At 49.1% G+C, this 15006-nt stretch overlaps 2 protein-coding genes and 1 long non-coding RNA gene across 4 annotated transcripts; 2 read left to right on the top strand and 1 right to left on the bottom strand.

The window, feature by feature from the left end:
- Window positions 1–3402: 3402 nt before the first annotated feature.
- Window positions 3403–10884, top strand: LOC125525706 (putative tRNA (cytidine(34)-2'-O)-methyltransferase). 2 transcript variants are annotated; one of them, XR_007291397.1, is made up of 8 exons: window positions 3403–3633; window positions 3710–3816; window positions 4256–4324; window positions 4432–4490; window positions 4645–4705; window positions 4785–4838; window positions 10263–10613; window positions 10690–10884. XR_007291397.1 is itself a non-coding variant. In XM_048690710.1 (7 exons), the coding sequence occupies exons 1-7, from the start codon at window positions 3504–3506 to the stop codon at window positions 10539–10541; spliced, it is 759 nt and encodes a 252-aa protein (XP_048546667.1). In that variant the 5' UTR covers window positions 3403–3503; the 3' UTR covers window positions 10542–10884. The 2 variants fall into 2 exon arrangements, 1 of the variants encoding a protein (XP_048546667.1); XM_048690710.1 differs by having other exon boundaries at window positions 10263–10884.
- LOC125525708 lies at window positions 4847–7404 on the top strand. The gene is made up of 2 exons (XR_007291398.1): window positions 4847–6983; window positions 7062–7404. It is a non-coding gene; the product is annotated as an uncharacterized LOC125525708 (long non-coding RNA).
- Window positions 10885–11794: 910 nt separating the features above from the next.
- LOC125525705 (receptor protein kinase-like protein ZAR1) lies at window positions 11795–14251 on the bottom strand. Its single transcript, XM_048690709.1, has 2 exons — window positions 12779–14251; window positions 11795–12684 (listed from the first exon to the last, which is right to left on the bottom strand). The coding sequence occupies exons 1-2, from the start codon at window positions 14109–14111 to the stop codon at window positions 12068–12070; spliced, it is 1950 nt and encodes a 649-aa protein (XP_048546666.1). The 5' UTR covers window positions 14112–14251; the 3' UTR covers window positions 11795–12067.
- Between the last annotated feature and the right edge of the window lie 755 nt (window positions 14252–15006).

The raw sequence follows: 15006 nt of genomic DNA, 5'->3' as shown, positions 1-15006 counted from the left end.
CATTGTTAGCCGTGTGCGGCGCCCCCTCCATAGTTTATGCCTCCGGTCATATTCACGCAGTGCTTAAGCGAAGCCTTGCGTGAATCACTTCATCATCACCGTCACCACACTGTCGTGCTGACGGAACTTTCCCTTGACACTTTACTGGATCAAGAGTTCGAGGGACGTCATCGAGCTGAACGTGTGCAGAACTCGTAGGTGTCGTACGTTCGGTGCTTGATCGGTCGGTACGAGAAGAAGTTCGACTACAACAACCACGTTAACAAACGCTCCCGCTTTCGGTCTACGAGGGTACGTAGACACACTCTCCCCCTCTCGTTGCTATGCATCTTCTAGATAGATCTTGCGTGATCGTAGGATTTTTTTTGAAATGGCATGCTATGTTCCCCAACAGACAATATGCGGGATTGCACGATTATGTTGATCTGTCGAATATGGTCCTTGCGCTCGGACTTAACGCATGGGAAGGAGACTCCACCCTTGGCGACTACACCCGACTTTCTACATAGCTATATGAATTCTTTGAATATGTGCAGGAGATTCTCTACAGAAGAAATGATCAAAGGAAAGATGCCAATGATGCAGGAGGCGATCGTCGAGATTCCTGGCCTGGGCAATCCTTTGACGTGGCCGCGTCCGCCGGCTGGCCGAGCTGCTCTATCTGTGGATGGAGCGTTCATGCAAGCTGATGGCTCAGCGGCGGCTGGTATGATATTGCGAAGGCATGATGGAAGTGTGATTTTCGCGGCCTACAGATGCATTTTCAACTGTAATGACGCATTGGAGGCAGAACTACATGCAATAATGCAGGGTATGGCTCTAGCCCTGCAGCACTGTACCCTCCCGATCGTCGCTCAGTCCGACTCGTCAGTGGCACTAGCGGCTATGACTGGGGATAGCTTAGCCAGATCGGCGTATGGACACTTAGTAGCGGAGATTCGACATCACATGGGTGTTCGAGAGTTTATTCCGTCCAAAATCAAGCGTGAGCAGAATAGGGTAGCACATTGGTTGGCATTGTATAGTCGTATAGAAAGTAAAACCGTTGTATGGTTCGGTAGAAGTCCACCGTGTATTGAGGAGTTGGTACCCCTGGATTGTAACCTTATCCCTATGGAATAAAACTCTCTTACCATTGCAATGAAAAATAAAATACAATGAGCAATGCAAGTTACTTGAGTTTTTTTTTGAGTAATAGTTACTTGAGGTGGGCGTGTTCTGAACTCCTCCCAACTCTCCCAACTCCTCAAATCCAGCTTCCCAGCGCAGCTTCCAACTTCACATAGCGATTTAATCCCGTTCGGCAGCCACGCTAGCTTCTCTCATTGCCAACATGGGCTGGCAGCATCTATGGCCTGTCTTAGCGCCATAATGGGCCGGCTAGAACCATCCCATAATGAGCAGGCTCGAGAGATGAGGGGTGCCGATTCGATCGTGAGGAGGAGCGCCGCTTCAAGGGGTCATTTATCTATTGAGTGAGGGGGCATCGAACTGGTATGTAACTTGATGATGGCAGATCGCTGTAAATTAGGTGAACTCCAACTTCACGTTCGGTGGAGCTGGGCCAAGCGGGCTTCTCGTTTTTGCACTACGATCCGGCTAGCTTCTCAGAAGTTAGCTTCTTGGAGTCCATCCGTTCGGCTCAAAATCATTTATGGAGTTGGTGAAGTTGGAAGCTGGAGGAGTTCAGGAAAGATGCCTCACAAACATACACAGACGAAGTAGTTGTGGCTCGCCTCGGCTATGTGCAATGCGCGGGCCAGCGTTCCTTCCAATTCGCTAGAAGCAATAAATAGAGGCGCCCATTCCCATTGTACATGACGCAGGAATGCAGCCATAATAAGCTAGTAGAAGAAAAACATTTTGCAATGCTACATTTGTTTCTTGCGAGCTTTCTTGCGAAGCTAGTATAATTGGGTCTAAAAAAATTCTTGAGCGTTTCTTGAGAGTTTTTTGCGAAGCTACGAAAAGCGAAATCACTAATTAAAGGGTGCCCTTACAAAGGTCACTCCCACCTTTTTAGGTTACGACAAGTGGCACTTGCATGTGTGTCACTTATCGTAACTTATGAGTTTTTCCTTTTTCGTTGATTCATTTATGCAAAATATTTTATCTCTTAAACCGCGCGTTTAAATCATGAACCGTTTTCAGCGCTGGTTTTCCTGCATCGAGATCTTTAAAATTAAATCTCATGTTAATAGGTTTGGACGAACTTTTTTCATGAAAAAAATCCGAAAGGAATAAAAAAACCAAGCTGAAAAAAATATGTTTTTTCTTTTCTAAGAGGCACGCGGAAGCAAAACTGTGCATGCACGAGAAGCAAATTTATGCCTTCCCAGAACAAAAAAAACGCTTTTTTCCTTTTTTGAGTTCTCGCGGTAAATATGTGCTTCCACGAGAAGCAAATCTGAGTCTGTTTAAGAGATACGACTGTGCCTCTTGGGGAGGCAAAACTATGCCTCATGAGCTCGCAGAAGAAAGAAAATACGATTTTTTTCCTTTCTGAGAGGCACAACTTATGAAAGCAAACATGTGCATGTGCCTTCGGAAAAAGCAAATTTGTGTCTCTCACGGAAGAGAGAAAAAAACTCGTTGTTTTCCCTGTGGCTCTCGCGGAAGTTAATCTGTGCCTCCACGAGAAATAAAATTGTGCCTCTTTCGGAAGAAGAAAAACACATTTTTTTTCAGGCATTTTTTTCTCTCCGGAATCTAAACAAAACCGGGCAAAAACCAAAAAACCAAAAAAAAACTTCTAAAAACCGAAAACGCGTAAAAAATAAAAATACAAAATCTCGAGGAAGCGCCAAGCACCGTGCGTAAGATAATTGGTTTGATGCCAAAAGTTTGCATGCCAAATTTTGGCAGCTGCCAAATGTTGGCTAGAGTTTTATTGCATACCAATTTTCATTGCCAATCTCACCAATGGTTGTCAAATATTGTCAACTTTTGATTTTGCCAAATGTTGGGAATGCAAAATGTTGGTAGCAAACCAATCAATGACCCTTGTGGACTCACGCAAGGGGGCCCCCTTGGTTAGTTGTTCTCTTAGGGCATGTACAATGGTTCTATCTTAGAAATGCCAAATAGAATAAATAGTGAGATGGAGGAGAGAGAAATTATAAGAAAGGCTTGTCTTCTTTTATTCAAGGCTAGCTATTGATGATCTCTTAGTACAATATGTCTCACCATGTTTTTAGAAATAGCTAGCTATTGAAGATAAGGCTAAGAGATGACTCATTGTAGACATTTTTTTTATCTCTAAATTACATGCAAGACTTTATCAATCATTGTACATGTTCTCAGAAATTAGAAAAAGAAAAAGATTTAGCAAACAGAGGTTTTTGCAGATTCCTAGGACCAAAGCCCGTATCCCAGCCGAAGCTATCCCACATTAGGCCCATGATAAGGCCGATATCGTTGCAGTTTCGGTCGCACCTTATCCCGGGAAACTGAGCGCTCGGAGGAAGAAGCCGCCGCCGCCGCCGCCGTCCAGGGAGACAAACATGGAGGTGGGCTTGCGGCTACGCGCTCTCGCCCACAGCCGCGCGGCATTCGCCGGATTTTCAGCGGCCGCGCACGGCTGCAGGCATCGCCAACCGCGCCGCGTAGCCTCTTCATCTGCCTCCTGTTCCCGTGCGTGACAAGCTCGTCTCCTGCTATTCCGGCCGGCCCCTTTTTAATGATTCCGTGATTGCCCGTGCGCTTGCAGTTGCAGTTGCTTCCAGCGGCAATGGAGCCGCGGCTGGACCCGTGGGGAGCGGCGTGGAGGTCGCGCGCGCCAAGAGGATGCTCCATGTGGTGCTGGTTTCCCCTCTGGTAATTGCTCCGTTTGCAACTTATTTTCTCGGCCGATTGGCAGTGACGTACTTCACGGATGAAGGTGTAGCGTGTCAACTGTTGTAGATGGTGGTTGTGAGTCCAAAATTACAGGCACTGCTACTCTGCTAGTCCCTACGAAATTAATTAATGTTTCTGCTACTCTGAATGTAAAAATTTAACAAACATGTAACTTAGTACTACTCCCTCCGTTCCAAAATAGATGACTCAACTTTATACTAACTTTAGTATAAAGTTGGGTCATCTATTTTGAAACGGAGGGAGTAGTATGTTGGCTTGATTTAGTGAATTATTAATCTATTACTGCAAATGAAAGTAGTAGTATTGTGTAGAAGAATAATGCACACCATGTCAGTGAGATGATTCTTTGAGGTATCGAATTAGCTGCTTGTCACTAAACTATAAGTTTACATCATAGATCCCAGGAAATACAGGATCAATTGCAAGGACTTGTGCAGCTTCAGCAGTTGGCCTCCATCTTGTCGGGGTAAGGTTAGTACTCATTGTTGTGTCCCCCAGACACATGTTATAGAATGTGCATGCTTTATATTGTATTATTTGATCTGAATGATTTTTCTTCATCGATATTCGCAGCCATTGGGTTTTCATGTGGATGACACAAAACTTAAGCGTGCTGGATTGGATTATTGGCCGTATCCTATATGTGGAGATACTCCATTTGTATGATTTGCAAATCAGTGATTTGAACCTGCTGGCTGCTGCTCTCAGCGGTGCATTCATGACCAATCTTTTGTCGAGTGTGTCTTTGAAGTGTAGCAAGTCTCAACCTTAACTATTTATACTAAGATATGTTGTCGTTAAGATTCATGACTCCTGGGATGAGTTCCGAGATTATTTCATGAAGCAGGTACAATAGTTTATCATTTGACATCAATGTAACTACTGCATATTTGTGAAGTTTTAACTATTGTGTTTCTTTGCATTAGGATGGGCAAAAAAGATTGTTGGCATTTACCAAAAGAGGCACCCACATTCATTCAGTGAGTAACTACTCCCTCTGGTTCTATCAAAGCGGTGTTTTGGACATCTGCATGGTCTCCAAATGCAACAATTTTCACCACTAATTTATGTTGTAGTATATTTACGAAACCCAACAAATATTATAACTCACTTTTAAGAAAAAATACACTATGTTTTACCATCTATTATAAACAGTTTAAAAGATGTTAGCACTCAATCTGTGTCCAAAATGACAACTTTTCCTGAACCGGATTTTTATATTAATCAAATCCATCTCCTTAAAGTAAATCGTTATATACTTAAATGTTTTCCATTGTTTCAAATACTTCGTATCATTTGGTCAACAGTCTCTGTAGGGATGGTAGTAGTTAGTGAACCATTTTTAAGAGCAGCTCTAGTAGAATCGGCATATCCACAGCCTCCAAAACCGGTTTGGAATGCCCTCCATAATTTTTTGGAGGCTGTGCGCATGCACAGAGTCGCCAAAAACGCGCCATATTTTTTTTCTTGAATTTTTTTGGGCAAGATCAACCTCAAGCAATTATAAACTTGCAAAGTAAATGTTGCTAAATAGATTTCATTCATATATAGGGGCAGAAAATGAGTCACACTGCAGCTTAATACATATAGAAAATTAACTAAAGTAAAGTGTGGCGGGTGGCGGGAGGACTTGCCGGTGGTGGGCGTGCCTGCGTGGAATGAGGTATTGGCGGCCTCAATGGGCGGAAACGGGCTAAGGCCTCGTCCCACTCCAGCCATGTGCCATTGTCGGCTTTGGGGGCAGCCCCCTAAATGCAGTGCTCCCTCTTGGCATCCATCTTGCCGCCATGGCGATCTTGAAATACACCCACCCGCTTTCTCGTCGTACACGACATCCTCCTCCTGCTTGATGGGTGGGGGTGGGGGGTGGGGGGCGCTTGCTCGAGCAGTGCCTCGTCCTCATCCTGCTTGATGCCGGCGGCCGTGGGGTCTGGCCTTGTGAGATCTCCCATAAGGGAGATGTGGAGGGGGAGTGGAGAAGGGGAGGGGGAGGCGCCAGCCTCTTATAGCGTCGGGCGGCAGGAAAGGATGCAGGCGGGAGGAAATGGTGGCAGGAACGGGCGTGGCCAGCCATTAATGGGCAGTTGGGCAGACGGCGGGCAGCCATTAAGGGACCGGGAAACGCGGCTGCGACATTGGTATTGGCGCAGAAGAGAGGGGAAGAGAGAGGAAGGGAAATATGGAGTGTCCTCCAAAAATTTGTCGATTGAGGATTGTATGGCGAATCTGCTAGACTGGTATTTTAGCAGTTATTTGCCTATCGGGCTTTATTGGCGACTCTGCTAGAGTTGCTCTAACAGATACAACCTTAGGCACTATGTCTTTTTTTTAAAGGAACACAAAGCATTCCATTATATAGAAGGGCTTTACAAATTGCCAGCAACAGCGTCTTTTACAAAGTCTGGAAGCTGGTGAAGCCAGATCTCACACAAGCTAGCTCGCAGTTTAGTGCCACATGCAGCTAACAGATGCGCAACTCCATTACAAGTTTGAGGACAAGACGCCACACATACATCATTGAAACCCACAGGCATCTATACTCTAATATTTTTTTAAATCGCTCCTAAAACTGATAGATCAAAGCCTTCAGTGGTTGCTGCATTCTTCAGTTGCACAGAATCTGTTTCTATCATCACTCGGTCGCAGCCTAGCTGAGTGACTGTGTTTATGACATAAAGCATTGCCAAAGCCTCTGAATGAAGCGCATCCGAGAATCTCTCCAGAATCCAGATTACCCGCACCAGCAGCCAGTGCCACACCACAAGCATCTATACTAACAAAGCCCCAACCTCAAGTATTTGTCTCCTTCAGGAAGGCGCCATCTGCGTTGATTTTCAGAGTTCCCAGTGGAGGTCTGGACCATCTTTCTTTTTGCTGCTGCTTCTGCACTTTCCCACTTTGTTGTACCTTAAAGAGATGCATACAAAGATAATCAATAGAATGACATATTTCATCAGAAAATTTAATAGCATCTCCTGCATTTGCCCTATTTCTTTCATGCCACCATTGCCAAAGGAGCAGGCAAGATTTAAGTTTTCCCTCCTCATTGAGGTTCAAGATTTGCTCCATGCAGCTCAGTGCATCTGCAGAAGGAAGAATCTGCAGTCTAACATGCTCCAGCTGAGGTTTCCTCCGCACATCCTTAACCTTCTTACATTTAATGAAACAACGCCTGCCATCCTCATCGAATCAAAAACAAACAGGACAACGGGTTTCTACATGCATGCCTTTGTGCTGAAGCTTCATGCACAGGGGTAAGCTATCCGTACACAGACGCCATATGAAATGAAGAACTTTGTTTCTAAGGGGAAGTGACCACAGCTTCGGCCAGTCGAAACCACATGTTTCTTCATCTGCACTTGAGGAAGAAGTTAGCCCTGCAGTGGGTTCACAAGCTGCAGTAGCCATCGCAACTCTGTATGCAGATTTTACAGAAAATATACCTTTTTTATTTTATCAAAAGGCCATGCTATGATATCATCATTATGTTCATGAATTGTGATTTGCAAAATAATCTTTGCATCTTCAGGGAGGAAGGTTTGCCTTATTAGGTCTGCATCCCAGTTGTTTGTGGCAGGATCAATCAGTCTTTTACTTTAGTTACAACATGTCTGCCCGTTTGAGTGATGACTCTTCTAGTTCTTCCTCTTGGAATCCATGGGTCAGACCAAATATTGGTGTTGGTACCACTGCCAACTCTCGATATGATCCCCTTCTTGAGCAGGTTTACTCCCTCTAGTATACTAGGCCAAGTGTAAGGTGCCATCTGTGGGGTTGGCATGTAGAGTTGAGCCATTTGGGTAATACTGTGCTGACAAAACCTGCGCACATAAGGAAGATGAGTTTTGAATAAGCCTCCATGCCTGTCTTGTATGCATAGCTAGATTGAAGGCGTGTAAGTCCCTAAAGCCCAGACCTCCAGTTTTCTTTGTCTTCATCAATATTTCCCAGCTGACCCAGTGTGTTTTATTCTCCTTGTCCATTTGACTCCACCAGTATCTATTGATCATAGTGCTCAGCTCGTCGCACAAGGACTTGGTTAGATCAAAGCAAGCCACGGAGTACACGGGGATTGCTTGTGCAACTGCTTTTACAAGAATTTCTTTCCCTCTTTTTGAAAGGAGTTTTTCCTTCCAGCCTTAGATCTTTTTCCACACACTCTCTTTAATATACTTAAAGGTCCTTTTCCTGGCCTTGCCCACATAGGATGGAACACCTAGATATTTTGAGGAAAGACCTTCCGAAGTAATCTGTAGAATACTTCTCATTTCCTCCTTTAGCCCTTGCCTTGTGTTTGCGCTGAATAGTGTTGTGGATTTGTCTTTGTTAATCATTTGGCCTGAAGAGGCTTCATAAGTATTCAATATTCTATTTACTTCATGTGCACTCTCAGCATTGGCCTCCATGAGTAGTAAATGACTCATTTACAAAGAGTAACTGACTTACACTGGGAGCTTCTCTACAGATCTTGATTCCCTTTAATGATCCTCTCATCTCAGCTTCATGTAACATGGCTGAGAACCCCTCTGCACAGATAAGAAACAAGTAGAGAGAGGGTCTCCTTGGCGCAGGCCCTTGGGGTGTAATAATTTCAGTTGTATCTTGGTTCACCTTGATTTGGTACCTAACAGTCGAGACGCACTATTATCAGTTTAATCCAGCCCATGTTGAAACCCAGCCTTTGCATCATGACTCTCAAAAATGTTCATTCAACATGGTCGTAGGCTTTGCTCATATCCAATTTAATAGCTGCATAGCCCATCAAGCCCCTTTTTCTCCTCCGCAGGAAGTGAGTTAGCTCATATGCCAATAGAATATTATCCAAGATTAGTCTCCCACGCACAAAGGTACTCTGGTTGGGGGAGGTGATGTCGGGAAGGATTACCTTGCGCCTGTTTGTGATTACCTTGGAGACCAGCTTATACGCCACGTTACACAGGCTTATTGGTCTCAGGTCCTTTATGCTCACTGGGTTGGCATGCTTTGGAATTAGCACTGAGTGTATAGTTCCACCCGTCGCGCATTTCTCCTTCAATATCCGAAGAACCTCTTGTATGACCTGGTTCCCAACAGTTTGCATCCCAGTCTTTCAAATCTCCTGCCACCCTGCATAACATCACCTGAGTATTATGGTCCCCTCGCATGCCAGCGTTGGTCCAAACATTGTTGACCACGATCTCGCAATCTTCTTGCAACAACCTAGCTTCAAACTTGAAACTACGCGCCATTCTCCTGAAAAAATATGATCTCCCAGCTTCCTCTATTTGGATAGTTATAGGCCTATGGTCCTAATGATATGGATCTCTATTAGGACTTAAAGGTTAAGGAATCTTGCACATCAACTCCTCGAGGGCATAGTCTATCCAATCTTTCTTTAACGAACCGGCTAGCATCCCAACTAGAGTTAATTGCATAAAAGTACCACAATTGAGGCTAGCTTAACGGATCAGTACCACTTTTCAATTTTTTTGCAAGTCAGCACTGGTTTTGGGGTGAGGTGTTGCACATACTGGTTTTGATAGTGTTTCTGATGGATGGGGCACACATGAACAACCCGCTGAGTCATACATGGACCCACTTGTCAGTTCCATCTTCTTCCTCGTGTCCTCTCTCTCTCTCTCTCCCCAGTCCCCCGCCTCTCGAGCTCCTCGCTCCTGCAGCATCCGTTCTCGACGCCAAGCTCCCCGCATAGTCCCGCGCCTCCAGCACGCCACTCACAGCAGTCCAGCGATTCACGTCATGCAGGCCACCATGCCGCTGGCGGCAAGCGCCCAGGCCTCACGCCAATTGCACGTACGTACCAAGCTCCGGGTATCCTGATCGATCTGGCTAGCCAGTGGCTACTTAGCACATGGGATGCACGCACCGGCCCAGTACACGACCACAGTGGTTCCGATCCGTTAACCTTTTTTTTTTGCGAGGTTCCGATCCGTTAACCTAACCCCAATTGTGGTACTTATATGCAATTAACTCTCCCAACTATGATTACGCCATGTATGTTTATCTCCCACATAGTCAATCTCTCAACCCACAGTGGTCCATCATTATCAAGGAAAAAGCCAGTGGCCCATAGAAGTTGTATGTTGCTCATGACAGCTATCTGTGTTCATTTTTTTTCCTTCATCCTTCATTCGTTCAGTATCATAAATGGGTTGTCGTGTCCTTTTCTTGTTGTTAACACTTCGACACCTAATTATTCATAATTGTGCATTTACATGAATCATGTTGAATTGTTGACACTTAAAATGTTTATATAATACTTGTCCACCCCTTGAAGTTCTTTCTGGGTCAGCCATCCCATAACCGATGTGTGTGGACAGATCAATGCAATGTAAACATACAAGTCATATTCTCTGAATAGATGATTGTATTTTGTTAGCTTATTGTCGACATGTTTCGTTCAGGATTTCTCATATAAGCCTGGGGACTGGCTAGTATTCGGGTCCGAGACAAAAGGGCTACCAGAGTCCGCCCTGGAAGACTGCTCCGGAGAAGCCCTGGGTGGTGGAACCATCCGAATTCCGATGGTGGAAACCTATGTCCGGTGCCTGAACCTCTCGGTGAGTGTTGGAGTAGCGCTGTACGAAGCAGCGAGGCAGCTGAACTACGAGCAGCTCCAGTACCAACCTGATCTCCCAGAGGAAGCGCAAGGACTGTTCCCAGCAGAGGATATCTATGGATGAAAACACTTTACCTGAGAATCAATCGATGAAACTACACATCAAGAGTTTCTTCAGCTGTATGCCCGGTGCCTGGTAATTTTGTTAGCATTTGATCTGGATTTTTTTTAATTTTTTTTGCGGGGTCTGGATCTTCTTCTTTTGCTTGCAGTCTCAACCAAAATGTGTACTGGACTTTCCAAAGACCAATTGGATGTATACACTTTGCGGTCAGGAGGTAATTAGACATGACAAGAAACTAGATGGGGGGTCTCTTCTAACCTCCAGTACACTGAGCTGCCTACTTGTCCTAAACCATTAAGGGGTTGTTTAAATTTGCATGACGCTTTATCATCTTGGCGTGGAAGGTTGGTGAAGAACTTTACTGCTATTTAAAACCTCTGTCAGATCACGGGCCAAATAGCGCCCACCCTGAGCAGCTGTCACGTTCAAGTGGTGAATTATTGGATCATCGATCGGTTGGTCTGCAGGATTATAAATGTTAAGGTCATCAGGAGCAGTTCCTCCATGCTCCTGCAGGATTTGATGACTGCGTATCCAGTGCCCTGCATTTAAACCTTTCAAGTTTGAATGTCCTTCATGTGCTGCCACAGTGAAAGGAGAAGAAAAAACTTCTCTCTGGCCTTCATATTTTGTCAGCTTTCCTGGTAAAAATGCATCCGAAAATCAAGAACTCCAAATAGAGATGATTACAGTGCGAGGGTCTAAGCAAAACGTTGACATAACACCAGATTCGATCTAAATCGCAAATGATTATGTTTACATTGGATCCCCGTGCATGATGGCACCAATGATGCACCCATGACCAATCTAGCACTGCGAATGTGCAATGACTACCTCCATTCTTCAGCAAGAATCTCAGGCTGTCATTAAAGTGTAGGGAACCCATTTCACCTCAACAAGAAACCGTACCAGGCGAACCTAGACTAGACACGGGCCACTGAACCTACCCGCGTGTTGCCACTGAACCCAGTCTACTGCGCCATTGCGTGTGGCTGTTTCGCTGTGCATGCACAGCCACAGGCCCACAGCACGGCAGGGCACAGGTAAAAAGACAATGCGCTGACACTGATGGACGCAGCCCCTCCTGTGTCGTTGTCGCATCTTTCAGGGTCAACTGGCCCAAAGGTGTACAGCACCGCAACACGCCTCCCATTCCCCAGGTTCCAAACCCCAAGAAAGCCACCAGCCAATGCTTTTCCTCAGTTCTCACCGCAAAAAGTGCAACAATGCCTGCTGCTGCATTCCGAAAACGCTAGCGAAAGGAGGATGCAAATTGTCCAGATCATGATCATCGGTTACATACATACACGGCCGCGAAGATTGCAGCTACAAAAAAAGGAGTACCAAACGCACATCAGCGAACGATTCTTGGCTGGTTTCTTCACCGTCTCTCTAAACCTAATAACGTTGGCAAATGATGCTAATCTGCGGAGCTAAGGATTTCAGGAACTACTGCTGCTGATGGTCGACGAGAATGACGGGTCATGGCTTCCGTTCCCCGGAATGATTGATGATGGATCGCCGGACTAGTTCACCCGGTCGAGGCTCTCGGCGACGGCGCGCATGCGGGGGCGCAGCTCCGGGTCGGGCTCGGTGCAGCCGAGCGCCACGTGGAACACGGCGAGGACCTGCTTCTTGGCGTGCACCTCGCCGAGCAGCGTCGGGTCCACCACCTCCGACAGCGGCCGCTCCTCCTTGAAGGCTCGCCGCACCCACGCCTCCAGCTCCAGCCCGCCCTCCCCCTCCGTCGGCTGCCGCCCGGTCACCGCCTCCAGCAGCACCACCCCGAACGCGAACACGTCCCCTTTCTGCGTCGCCGCCGCGGCCGTGCCCCCCGGCGCGCGCAGCTCCGGCGCCACGTACGACAGCGCCGACAGGGCGCCGCTGCGGAGCGCGCACGCCGCGCTGCCGAGCTTCCTCGACTGCGCCGTCTTGTGCGCGCCGGCGACGAGGCGAGCGAGGCCGAAGCCGGAGACGTGCGGACGGAGCTCGTCGTCGAGCAGGATCTTGGACGACTTGATGCAGCCGTGCACGTACCGGCGAGGGCTGCACTCGTGCAGGTATGCCAGCCCCCTCGCCGCGCCCTGCACGATGGACAGCCTCACCGACCACGGCAATGGCGTTGGCGAAGCCGTCGGGCCACCTGATTCAAACATGCTATTCAGTGCCACTATCTCTGGATCAAATGCAACCTCTAGTCTAGCAGTTAACAAGACAAGATTTCGGCGGCACATTACCGTGGAGGGCGGAGTGGAGGGAGCCATTGCCGAGGTAGTCGTAGATTAGCAGCTTCTCGTCTGGGGCGTAGTAGTATGCGCGGAGGCGGGCGACGTTGGGATGGCGCGCGCGGCCGATGGCGGCAGCCTCGGCCTCGAAGGCACGGCGCCGGCGCCACCCGGACTCAGTGCCATCGCCGTCGTCGGGCTCGCTGAGACGGCGGACGGCCACGGCGGTGCCGCGGCCGGGGACGACCCTGTACACGATGCCGCCGCGGCTCTTCCCCACGACGTAGGCGGACGCCCGGAGCAGCTCCTCCAGCTCCATCCCGAAACCGTCGTCCACGGCCACGAACAGCTCCCCCTCCTCCCCGCCGCCGCGCCGCTCTTCAGTGCCGGCGAGCGTCACCGCCGCGCTCTTCTCCTTGGTCGACGACTCCTTCTCCTCGTCCCTGGTCGTCGCAGCGCACCGCCTCCGGCACTGCCACTGCAGCACTAGCCCTGCGACGATGGCCGCCACCACAATGACGGCAAGAATCGGCACCGTGGGCGACGACCGACGCTTCGGCGGCCTCCCAACCTGCGCCGCCGCACCAGGGTTCATGCCAGGGTTCGACTGCGGGATTCTTGGCTCATCCCTCTCCCCGGCGCACTCGATCTTGAGCGGGAACCCGCAGAGCCTCGGGTTGTCGTCGAAGGCGGTGGGGCCCTGGTTGACGAGCGAGCCCACCTGCGGGATCTCGCCGGCGAGGTCGTTCCCCCGGAGGTCAAGGCTGACAGCGACGGGAATGCCGCCGAACTCCGGCGGGATCCCGCCGACGAAATGGTTGTAGCTGAGGTTGAGCACGCCGGAGAGACGCGGAAGCCCCGCGATGGACGGCGGGAGCGTCCCGTTGAGCTGGTTGGAGGACAAATCGAGGCGGGACAAGGAGGCGAGCCTCCCAATCCCGGCGGGAATCTGGCCGGACAGGAAGTTGTGCGCCAGGTCTAGGGTGGTGAGCTTCTGCAGCGCGGAGATGGCGACCGGGATCTGGCCGGAGAGGCGGTTGGACGGCAGCGCCAGCGTCTCGAGCTCGGAGAGCAGGGAGAGCTCGGAGGGCAGGTAGCCCGCGAGCGAGAGGTTGGCGAGCTCGACGCCGGCGACCCGGCCCCCGCCGCCGTCGACGCAGGTGACGCCGGCCCAGCCGCAGGGGTCGGGGTCGGCGTCCCTCCAGGTGTCGAGACCGCTGCCAGGGTCATCGGTCACCGCGAACTTGAGCGCGAGAAGCGCCAGGCCGTCCGTGTTCAGCGCGGCCGCCGCCACGGCCACGGCCGCCAGCAGCACCGCCACCGCCGCCGCCCGCACGGCCGCCATTGCGACGGGAGAAAGAACTCGTATCTGCCCCTCGGAATGGCTCGCGCTAGACTACAACAAACAGCCCTGCCATTTCTTGGGAGTACGTGGGGTTGCAGCACGGAAGAGGGGGAGAAGAGGACAGCCGAGGGATTGGGGAACCGGGGAGACTGGGTTTAGGCCGGGGAGTGAGATTTTACTTGCGAAATGACGGAAATACCCACCTGGAGGATGATGTCCCTTCTGTTATTTGGGGCCTACGTGAGGGGCATTTCGGGGATGGAGATTCGAACCGCAGGGCACGGGGAGCTGCGCTGGAGGGGGAGGGGTAGGGGCGAGGTGGGCTTGGCTGGTGGATTCGATCGAAGCTCTGTGCTCGGGGCGACTTTTGCTAAAGGAGTTATTAAGCGTGTTGGCATGTGGGAAATCGCATGGATTAGTAGTTTATAATCCCCAGGGTTAACGTTGATATCATACTCCTACTAGTACTAGTATGCTGTTCTGCTGGAGTGGTCGGGGTGATTGGCTACTCCTGAGGCTGTGCGCTGGGCCCCTGCTGGATTCGAGCCTCTCCGTTTGAATTTGTGCAGGCGCCGGCACATGGGACTGGGGCTGTGTGTGGGGTCCTGTTTGAATTTGATTACTGGTTGATGGTGTCTGCTTACAGTCCCGTAAGGATTAAATAATTGGGGATGTTTTCAATTTTCAAATCTGTCACCAAGGCACTCCGTATTGGCTCTTAGAGCAGTCCAGCCCCTACACGCCCGTGGAATACGACATGTAAATCAAACGATATAGTACAACACAAGTGATTTAGCTCAATCAAAAAATAGCTTTTATCTTTATACTCCCTACATCTAGGTGTATAAGTCATCTTAGGTTGTGCATCGCGACCAAGGCGAAGGAGAAAATGAGA

Source organism: Triticum urartu, chromosome 7 (assembly GCF_003073215.2).
Source record: "Triticum urartu cultivar G1812 chromosome 7, Tu2.1, whole genome shotgun sequence".
Lineage (NCBI taxonomy): Eukaryota > Viridiplantae > Streptophyta > Magnoliopsida > Poales > Poaceae > Triticum > Triticum urartu.
Note: the sequence above shows the minus strand (reverse complement) of the source record. Positions and strands in the feature narration are given on the sequence as shown.

What these genes read in the sequence shown, in the direction of transcription:
- LOC125525706 (XM_048690710.1), top strand. Translation starts at nt 3,504, where the DNA reads ATGGAGGTGGGCTTGCGGCTACGCGCTCTCGCCCACAGCCGCGCGGCA. An exon ending in TGGTGCTGGTTTCCCCTCTG is followed by an intron (nt 3,817 to 4,255) that starts GTAATTGCTCCG and finishes TTTACATCATAG; the next exon opens with ATCCCAGGAAATACAGGATC. An exon ending in TTGGCCTCCATCTTGTCGGG is followed by an intron (nt 4,325 to 4,431) that starts GTAAGGTTAGTA and finishes CGATATTCGCAG; the next exon opens with CCATTGGGTTTTCATGTGGA.
- LOC125525705 (XM_048690709.1), bottom strand. Translation starts at nt 14,111, where the DNA reads ATGGCGGCCGTGCGGGCGGCGGCGGTGGCGGTGCTGCTGGCGGCCGTG. An exon ending in CCTCCACTCCGCCCTCCACG is followed by an intron (nt 12,685 to 12,778) that starts GTAATGTGCCGC and finishes TGTTTGAATCAG; the next exon opens with GTGGCCCGACGGCTTCGCCA.